This window comes from Castanea sativa, chromosome 7 (genome assembly GCF_040712315.1).
Source record: "Castanea sativa cultivar Marrone di Chiusa Pesio chromosome 7, ASM4071231v1".
NCBI lineage: Eukaryota > Viridiplantae > Streptophyta > Magnoliopsida > Fagales > Fagaceae > Castanea > Castanea sativa.
The window spans coordinates 10,263,365-10,273,964 of record NC_134019.1 but is presented as its reverse complement, the minus strand read 5'-3'; the positions used below and the strand labels follow the sequence as shown (position 1 = coordinate 10,273,964).

Here is a 10,600-nt window from a genome sequence, read left to right as displayed (position 1 = left end):
CTATTTAAGGGTCTTCTCCACATAAATCTAGTCAGGAGGTTTGGTGGGATGCATTAAATGTGGTGGCAGCCACTAACTTTTCAGTCATGTCAGTGCTAACCCCCTCCCCAAAACTCTTTCTGTACAGTACAACCTGCTCTAATGACATGCTGCTGACATGAACTTGCAGTCCGAGGGCGTGGCCTCCTCGATAAGATAATAGTCCTCCTCGGCCAGGGGTATGACACATGGCGCAATTACCTTACTAAAATTCTTGTACCCCCCCCCCCCCCACACACACACACACACACATATATATATATATATATATATATATATTAATAGGCAAAACATAGAGAAAATTTAATTAGATTTCAAATTTGAATTTAATTAGAGTCTAATTTTGTGTCATGTGTCCCATCTAATCTAAGTTTTTAAATTCTTGTGTCAAGTTAGTTAATTCAGTGTAAAAATTGAAATTCAATTAGAGTTTAATTTTGTGTCACTTGTCTCATCTAATGTAAGTTTTTTTTTTTTGGTGCCGAGTGAGTTAATTCAATGTGGAAAACGAGGGATTCAATATAAATAAATAATAAAAAACCTAATTATATATATATATATATATAACCAATGCTTAGAAAAAATTTAATTAGATTCAAAATTGAATTTTGCTTTTATTAGCATTCTATACAAATTAGGTGAAAATGCACTTTCGTCCTTACATTTTGCCCTGATTCTTGTTTTGGTCCTTACATTTTATTTTTACCATATTTAGTCCCTATTTAGAAAAACGTCATCCATTTTAGTTCCTACCGTTAGTGCTCTAATGAAAATATCCTAGGTGGCAAACGACGGATTAAAATATTAATTTCCTTCTCTTACATGTCACCACTCCTCCTGTCAAATCACATTCCCGCCTTAATTTCTTGCACATGACACACTCAAACGTGTGTGTCACTCCCTTTTAAACCACCACCTCCAGTGGAATATCAATCACTAAACTCCATTTTTCACAATCTGAGCTCCTCGAAATCACAGACCATGAAATCAAGCTCTGTATTAGCTAGTGGAAGCCTAGGGAGAAGAGGTCTAACGAGATGCTTCCATGGCAAGAAACCAATGGTAGTTATGTCGTGGACAACGGACAATCCTGACAGAAGGTTTTACGATTGTCTAAATTACTAGGTAATGTCTAATATTAAAGATTTTTTTTTTCCTAGTATTTTGCTGCGATTTTGGTAAGCATACATATGGGTTCAATCTTTGATTTCAATTTCAGGTTGGACACAAGTGTAGATTTTTTGAATGGCATGATAATGAAATATGTCAGCGTGGCAAAGTGCTTATCCCAGAGCAAAGGCAAAGGATTATCACACTTGAGGCTCAGATTGCAAGCTGCAAGAGGAGAGAGAAGTTTCTGGCAGGAATGTTGGCACTATCTTTGGTAATTTATGGGATTTGCCTATGTGTGATTATGTCTTTGGTTAGATAGGTGGGTGGTCTCCTGGTTAGATAAGTCCTTTTAGTTAAAATAGGTTTGTAGTTTGGTTAGATAGGAGGGGTTAGTTTTTGCAATTGGTTAGTGAAACTTTTTGGTTGTTGTTGGCAGTTGTTGTAATATTAAGATTCAAATCAACAATTTCCCACCTGATGCTCTACTTGTTCTTGGAAATAGTTATCAATGGAACAACAAATTTTCATCACTTTGGACAGATGCTTTATGTTAAAAATATTTTGAGTTACTATTCAAATTCCTTGTAGTTATGTCTTTGTTTCTTATGAAAATGCTTTGGATTTGATTTTTTTTTTTCCTACTACTGTGAAATTATTGATTGAATGTGAATTACAAAAATTTGAGGTTCTCTAATTAATTAATTAATAAGTCCACAAAATATATCCAAGCATATACTATTAAAAAAATTGAGATTCTCTTTCTTCATGGCCTCATTTGTCTATATAATACCTATTCCATTTCTATATAATAAGAGCACAACTTCTCATTCTTAGGGCATTCACAGTAAGGCATGTATAAAATTTAGCTTTTAACAACTCAAAACATTACTTTATCTATTTTAACAACCCATTTTATAATACACTCTACAACAAAGTATTTATATCTGGCAAAAATGTAAAACTAACCCTCTAACTTTCACATTTTTTTTTATTTCAGTCCTCTAACTTTCAATTTTGTCAATTTAGTCTTCTAACTTTCAATTTTTGTCAATGCAAGCCTCCATTACATTTCTATTAGTAGCTATTGTTAGAACCGCTGAAACGACACCGTTTTGCATTTTTTTTTTAATTCGAAATTAAAAAGAAATAAGAAAAATCTGGAAAAAAAAATTAAGGGGAACTAAGGAAAGCAAAGAGTGCGATTAAGGCAAAACAAAGGAAAGCAAACATGGGTTCAGCATCAGAGATTGTAGCCAAAATGAATATGGCTGCCCATTCAAACCCAAGCCTCAAACACTGATTCAACCCATGGCGACAAACTCTAGCAATCAAAAGCCACAACCCACGGCAAGCAAGTAAAAGCCACGACCCACGGCAACAAACCCAAGTGAGCAAAACGTCACCTTCAAACTTTGCCGTCGCCACCGTCGCCTTCAAGATCTGCCATTGCCATCGTCACCTTCAAGATCTGACATCACTGCCGTCATCTCCAAGCTTTGCCATTGACTTCAAGCTTCGCCACTGCCTTCAAGCTTTGCCATCAAGTGAGACAGCCGAGATGGGAGAGAGAGGCGAGATGACCATCTTTGGTCTGGGGAGAGAGCAGCAAGGTGAAGAGTGAAGAGAATAAAAAAGGTAGAAGGGCAGAGATTGATTGAGCAGCTTGGTTGAGAGAGGGAGAAAAGTGGTGTTGGAGCATGAATGAAGAGATAGAGCATCAGATATTTTTCTATTTTGTTTTTTTTCTCAAGATTTTTTTTTAATTCCAAATTTTTTTTTTAAAGGCAAAACGGAGTCGTTTCAGTGGCTCTAACGGCAGCTACTAAAAGAAATGTAACGAAGCCCTACATTAACAAAAATTGAAAGTTAGAGGATTGAATTGACAAAACTAAAAGTTAGAAGATTGAAATGAAAAAAATGTGAAAATTAGAGGGTCAATTTTACATTTTTACCTTTATATTTTTAGCAACTCATTTAAAATAATATAAATAACTTATTAAAATAATAATAAACTGCAACCACAAAATCCATCACAGTACAACAGCAACAGCCACCTCCATCACCTCCACCGTTGCCCCACCAACCACAACCATAAATCACAACAGCCACAACCCAACAACCTTCCTCTTCCACCACTTCTCAACTTGCAACCACTAACCATAGCCACAAAAAAAAAAAAATCACAAACCACGACCTACAGCCAAATCAACCACAACCCACAGCCAAAAAAAAACCCATGAACCAAATTAGCCACGACCCATGGCCAAATCAACCACGATCCATGGCCAAACGAAAACCCATGAACCACGAATCAATCAGAACCATCGAAGCACAGTCACCCACGGCCAAACTAACAGCGACACCATCGAGCACGTCCTCACAAATCTGACCACCACAAAGTTCAAACACATATCATAGCCAACAAAAAGCCACAAATCCCAGCGACCCGCTAAAGCACAACCACGAAATCAGACCCATGAATCGCCGGAGCACAACCACAAAACCACCAAGAACAATCGCAAGTCACGAGAGTGAGAGAGAACAGAGAACAGCGAAGTGAGAAAGGAGGGAGAAGATAGAAGTGTTGGCAAAACAGACGGAGGGAATAAAAAAATTGATTTTAATGTTTACCTTCAAGCTACAGTGAGTTGTTATTGATAACAGCTCACTGTAGCTGAAAGGAAAAATATAGCTAAATATTTTACCTATAGCAACTTTGCTGTAGGCATGTTTTCATGGTTTGAGTTGTTAAAATAGCATTATACCCATTATACCTTGATAACAGCTAATTGTAGCTGAAAGCAAAAATATAGCTAAATATTTCAGCTATAGCAACTTTGCTGTACGCATGTTTTCATAGTTTGAGTTGTTAAAATAGCATTATACCCATTATACCTTCCTTAGAGCATTCTTATCAAGATGGGCAAATCCTAAAATTTAACATACAAAATTCTATAAATACTAAAAAGCATGCTCCATCAAACCTATTAAATGCTATAATTTTTGCAATTGGTGAACAATGCAGTCTCATATTTGAGACTGCACTGTTCACCAATTGTAAACTTTTATATTATTTTTTTAATCATTGGGCCCACTTTCTTTTCTTCTTCTTTCTCATTCTGTTTCTTTTCACCATTTCTCTGCTCGCTCTCTCTCTCCCTCTGCTTGACGTCTCTGCCTCCCTCTCCAACAAAACGCAGGCCGAAACATCAAGCCAAGCTAATTTCCTTTTTTTTATTCACTCAACGCTCTCTCTCTGCTCTGTCTTTCTCTTTCCTCTCTCACTTCTTTCTTCTCTCCTCTCTGTGCTTCGCCGATGTGGTTCGCCGATGAGTGGGCTTCGTTGATGATTGTGCTCCGACGATTGTGGGATGCCGATGGCTATGGTCCGGTGATTGTGGTCATCGTGGGTCCGATGGTTGTGGTCCAGTGGCAGCGATGGAGGTTTCTTCTTTTTCTTTTTTCTTTTTCTTTTTTTGTTTGCTTTACGTGGTTCTTCTTGGGTCCAATTGGGCTTTGATCGTGCGAAGGAGGACATGGTGGTTGTGGGATTGATTTTGGGTCTTGATTTGGTATTGGGATTTTGGGTCTTGATTTGGTTGGGGTGGGTCTTGATTTGATTTACAGGTGCGAAGGAGGACGTCAAGTCGTGTTGTGGAAGAAGATGACGTCGGGGAAGGAAGTGGTGTCCGTGTCCTATGGGGTTTGGTTCGGCATGGTGGGTTTGCTGGTGGTGGCAATGGTGGAGGTTTCTTTTCTTTCTTTCTTTTTTCTGCTGTGGTTTGGTGGTGGTGAATGAATGTGGTGGTTGTGGGTGGATGTGGAGGTGCCTTTCTGCTGTGATTTTTTTGTGGTGGTTATGGTATGGGTGGTGGATTTTTTGTGGGGGGTGGGTTTTTGGTGGGTAGTTGGTAGTGCAGTGCCAGTGGTGCTGTGAGAAATAGAGAGAAACAAAGGAGAGAGAGACAGAGGAGAGAGAGGAAAAATTTTAAAAAATTATTGAAAAATAATAAAGAATCATTATTTAACTGAAATGGTAAAAAAAATAGAAGTTATGATATAAGTGGTATTGTAAAATGGTGTATTATATGTTATAAAATTAGGATTTGAGAGGCTAAATGCTATATTTTTTAAGATGTTTGATAAGAATGCTCTTACTGTGAATGCTCTTATAGCATTCACAATAGAATATGTCATTCTATTTTATTTTACCATCCCAAAAAGTTACTTTATCAATTATACCATACTATTTTACAATACACCTAACATCTCAACTTTTATTATCTTATTCTACTCATTAAAATAATATATATTACCTACTAAAATAATATAATATATTTCAATACAACTCTTTCTTTCTTCTCTCATCTCTCTTCCCCTTTATCAATTAAAATATATTATAACTTTAAAAAAATTACTTTATCAATTATACTATACCATTTTACAATACACTTTCATCTCAACTTTTATTTTCTTATTCTACTCATTTAAATAATATATATTACCTACTAAAATCATATAATATATTTCAATACAACTTTTTCTTTCTTCTCTCATCTCTCTTCCACTTTATCAATTAAAATATAATATAACTTTTATAAAAGTGCTAGAATGTCCTCCTACATTTAGGATGACTCTGTAACACGATTACAAAAAAAAATTTACAATTATAAAATTTTATAAGTCTGGCTACAGAGTTCTTTTTTGCGCCTTTATACTAAATTTTCTCCGTATATACCATTATCAATGAGAATGCTGTTCCCATGGTATAGTCTATACTCTATTTTTGGTAAACAAGTATAGTCTATACTCTATTCTCCCAAAAGCCAATCTTGATAAACCAAAAATCAAGCAAAACCTCACAGAGCCATGACAAAATTCGAGTTGGTGCCACATCTCATTAAGAGACGTCTGACATGATTAACTTTCACACGTCTTTCCAAGTACTCTATGCCACAGGTCGCTTGTCTTTCTCACCTTTAGTACATATTCCCACTCACTATCAGCCAAAAATTCGTTAACTATACTTCTACATCAATGAAGAAAGTGATCCCTGTGGCTAGCATGATCTTTCCGTTGAAAGCATAGCTTGCGTTGTTCTCCATAAGAGACAAAAAGAGCTAGAGTGATGGCTCCATAGAGAGAGAGAGAGAGAGAGAGTCAGGAAAAAAGTGTGTCGGTTAGTGTTTGATGAAAGTGTATGAGTGGAACTCAATTCTATTGAAAGCGAGTTCCAGTGGAATTTTTATTTTTAGAATTTTAGGTCAGTTTGTGCTATTATGTCATTTTTTGGAACTCAATTTTTATAAACTCGAATTTCATAAAAAATTCGAGTTTTAAAATAGTAATAAATCACTAATTATTTCTTTAACGGTGGTAGAAACAAATTATTTCAGCTAAAAATGGTATTTGCTTATTTTTGTTGCAGATTTATGCTGGAAAGCACGGGTGCGACGTTTGGGCCTCCGCACGCGGCCCGACGCGGGGATGTATAAGCAACGCCACTGCCTGCGCGTCCTTGCCGCGTCAGGCATTAAAAAAATATTTTTTTCGGCGCGATTCACGCCGATTCAGCCCGAATCGGTACGTATTGGGCGCAAACCGGTACCGGCGAAATTGACCGATACGAAATTCAAAAAAAAAAAAGTATTTCTGGACTCTGACATGTTGCTGAAGCTGTTCTTTGAAACTGCACAAAACTAACAAATACTGTGCCTGTAGCAGAACCCACCAATACAAAAACCAAAAAAAAAAAACAAAAACAAAAAAAGAGCCGTGAAGTTAAACTCAAATAAACCTTAAAACAATCAAATAGTGTTTAATATGAAAATTACAGAAAAGGGTTAGTGTGAATTAAAGTGAAAAACATAGTACCAAGAAGTTGTGCTAGGCTCTCTCCCATTCTCTGTATTCTAGTTATTATTTACTATTACTCTTAAATTTGGTATATATTTATATAATGTGAAAAAAGTATGTTTAGCAATATATTAAAAATATAAATAATAATTTTTTTAATAATTTTTTAATCACCGCAGCCTATCGCACTCACACCCTATTTTTTCAAAAATTACCGAGTCTTGCACCCACTCTCACACCCAAATCTCAAAACTCACCCGTGCTTCATAGGATTTATGGCAGGTCGCTCCCCACGCATAAGCATAAGAGACGTCTAATATGTACTAAAGGTGAGAAAGACAAGCGGCCAGTGGCATTGGGTACTTGGAAAGAGGTGAAAGTTAATCATGTGAGACATCTCTTAATGAGATGTGGCCTTATGCTTATGCGTGTTGGGCACACTGAAGTGAAAGTAGAAAAGCTGAAGGACGGACATGTCATAATCTGCTGCATCAGTTTTATGGTATTTGAGTTTTATATAAACTAGAGTTAAAACAAGCAACTCGAGTTTAAAATAATCCAGGTCAGTGAGTGCCACCCTAGTATTTTTTATGGTATTTTAGTTTTTGAAATTCAAGTTACATGCCAAACTTGAATTTTAAAAAAATGATAAATTTTTAATTATTTTCTAAACAGAGGTATAATACAAATTTTTTCCGCAGAAGATGATATTCGGCCATTTTTGCCCAAAAACGTGATCACATTTTCAGCACTGAATCAAATAGCACCCTTTTTGTTTTTTACATAGAGTAATTCTTAGGTACTCCCGGAGCACGGAGAATGGTGCTCCCTCCTCTCACATTTATGGTGGAGTCCGCTCATTAAATTCATGATGGGATCCACCATAAATGTGAGAGAAAGAAGTACCATTTTACTATACTCCGGGACTATCTAAAAATTTTCCCCTGGGAATGAAGGAGATCACGGCCTCACACTTTTGGGTCACATGACTACATGAGTATTCAGCTGACGCTAATTTCCAAGACTAAAAAGCCTGGCACTTTGTGGGTCACATGAGTTTGTAGTTAGATTGAGAATAGGTGCAATAGTTAAAGTACCTCATGGTTGATATTTAAAGTCGTAAAAAGCAATTTTAAATCCCAGCCGTTCAATATAAAAAATAAAAAAGTTAAAGTTAAAAAGAAAAAAAAATTGTGAAGGAATTAGGTGAATTGGACGGTGCTGGATCCCAATCCGTGCAGCTGAAGCAATTTCCGAAAACCTGCGATTTCACCAAAGTTCTCGTCCATTTCAGCATCTAGGGGTGTGTTTTAAGATATCTTTTAATTTTTTCTCCATCAATTTCAAGTTTTCTTTTGCTCCTAAAATTTTGTATTTGTTTATGTGTTTACAGCGTTAGTTTGAGCTAAAGACAGTCGCTTTCTGGCCTTACAGTCACATTTCTGTGTGCGTGTGTATTTTACTATTTTTATGGAAATGCTTTGGATTTGATTTTTTTTTTTTTTTTTTTCTAGTACTGTGAAATTATTGATAGAATGTGAATTACGAAATTCGAGATTGAGTATTCATAAAAAATAAAAAAAAAAATAAAAAAAAAATTGAGATTCTCTTTCTTTGTGGCCTCATTTGTCTATATAATACCTATTCCATTTCTATATAATAATTGCCCAACTTCACATTCTTACTATACTATAGTCTATACTTTATACTCCCCAAAAGCAAATCTTGATAAACCAAAAATCAAGCAAAACCTCACAGAGCCATGACCAAATTCGAGTTGGTGTTCATCACATACCCTGGAATGGGACACATCGTTGCAATGGTTGAGTTTGCACATCACCTTATAAATCATGACCCTCGATTCTCTATCACTATACTCATCATCACCATGCCTGAGAGAATGCTAGTTAACACCTACATCCAGTCTCGTGCTGCCACATCAACCTCCACGAATATCCGATTTGTCCATCTCCCTACTTTGGAAACGCCCACACCCGATCACAGCTCCCAGGCTCCCCTGTGCCTTGTATCCTCATTTATTGAAAAACACAAACCCCATGTTAAGCAAGCAATCACAAACCTCATGGCAACTGAGTTGGACCGACGATTCGTTGGGTTGTTCATAGACATGTTTTGCACTTCCATGGTTGATGTAGCCAACGAGCTTGACATCCCTTGCTACCTTTATTTTCCGTCTCCAACTACCTTCCTTGGTTTCATGCTTCATCTTCCAATCCTAGACACCCAACTCACCACTGAGTTGGCTGAGTTGGACACTGAGTTGGTCATTCCAAGTTTTGTTAACCCTATTCCTCCAAGTGTTTTGCCTTCTATAGCGTTAAAAAAAGATGGGTATTCTTGCTTTTTGTACCATGCACGTAGGTACCTTGAAACAAAGGGTGTCATTATTAATACATTTAGTGAGCTTGAGCCTTATGCACTTAACTCACTCTCAACGAGTCAAGTGCCACCTATTTATCCCATTGGGCCTCTTCTTGACCCCGTTGGACCAGCACAATGGCAGCCAGACCAGGCCCACCATGAAAGAATCATGAAGTGGCTTGATGATCAACCTCCATCAACTGTGGTATTTTTGTGCTTTGGTAGCATTGGGAGTCTCAGTGGGTCCCAAGTGAGAGAGATTGCATTTGGGCTTGAACAGGCCGGGGTTCGGTTTTTGTGGGCTTTACGTGAGCCACCTAAGAACCAATTAGCCCTCCCAAATAACTTCACAAATCACGAGGAAGTTTTACCAAGTGGATTCCTGAAACGAACGGCTGGAATTGGATTGGTGTGTGGGTTTGTTTCACAAGTGTCAATTCTAGGTCACAAGGCAATCGGAGGATTCATATCACACTGTGGCTGGAACTCAATTTTGGAAAGCTTGTGGCATAATGTACCAATTGCCACTTGGCCAATTCATGCTGAACAACAACTGAATGCCTTTGAGTTAGTGAAGGAGTTGGGATTAGCAATTGAGATTAGGTTAGATTATAGGGAGGGTAGTGATTTGGTGTTGGCAAATGAGGTAGAGAGAGGAATAAAGAGTTTAATGGACTGTAACAATGAGGTGAGGACAAAAGTAAAGGAAATTAGTATGAAAAGTAGGATGTCTATGATGGAAAATGGATCATCATATGCGTCAACAAGAGCCCTAATTCAGGAATTAGTGCGTTGATAATTCAAGGTGTTCCCAGTTTATAATTTGACTAAATAAATTCCATTGCTTTTATTTTTCTCCTCACTTTTTAATCAAAAAATAAAAATAAAAGAAAAGTCTTTGCTTTTTCCTCTCACATTTTAATCCTCATTTGAACAAAACCACTATGGCTGCTTCTGAAAAATTCCTATAATTTCTAGGATCATTATGGGTTTGGGCTCTTTATTGTCATGACAAATTTTTTTTTTTTTTTGAGTTTGTTTATTTGAAAAAATTTGTAGTAAAATTATATTAAAAACACTTTAGTGTTTTGATTATGTGACCGATTATTTTATTTAAAAAACACTTTAGTGTATGGGTTCCAGTTAACTTAACTGGTAAAGTCTCTAATGGTTGTATAAAAAATTTGAGGTTTAATCCTTATCTACATCG

General features: G+C 36.7%; 1 protein-coding gene across 1 annotated transcript; it reads left to right on the top strand.

The window, feature by feature from the left end:
• The first annotated feature begins 8,706 nt into the window (after positions 1-8,706).
• Positions 8,707-10,253, top strand: LOC142644595 (UDP-glycosyltransferase 43-like). Its single transcript, XM_075819174.1, has one exon. It carries the CDS (start codon positions 8,771-8,773, stop codon positions 10,184-10,186), a length of 1,416 nt encoding a protein of 471 aa, XP_075675289.1. The 5' UTR covers positions 8,707-8,770; the 3' UTR covers positions 10,187-10,253.
• The last annotated feature ends 347 nt before the right edge of the window (positions 10,254-10,600 follow it).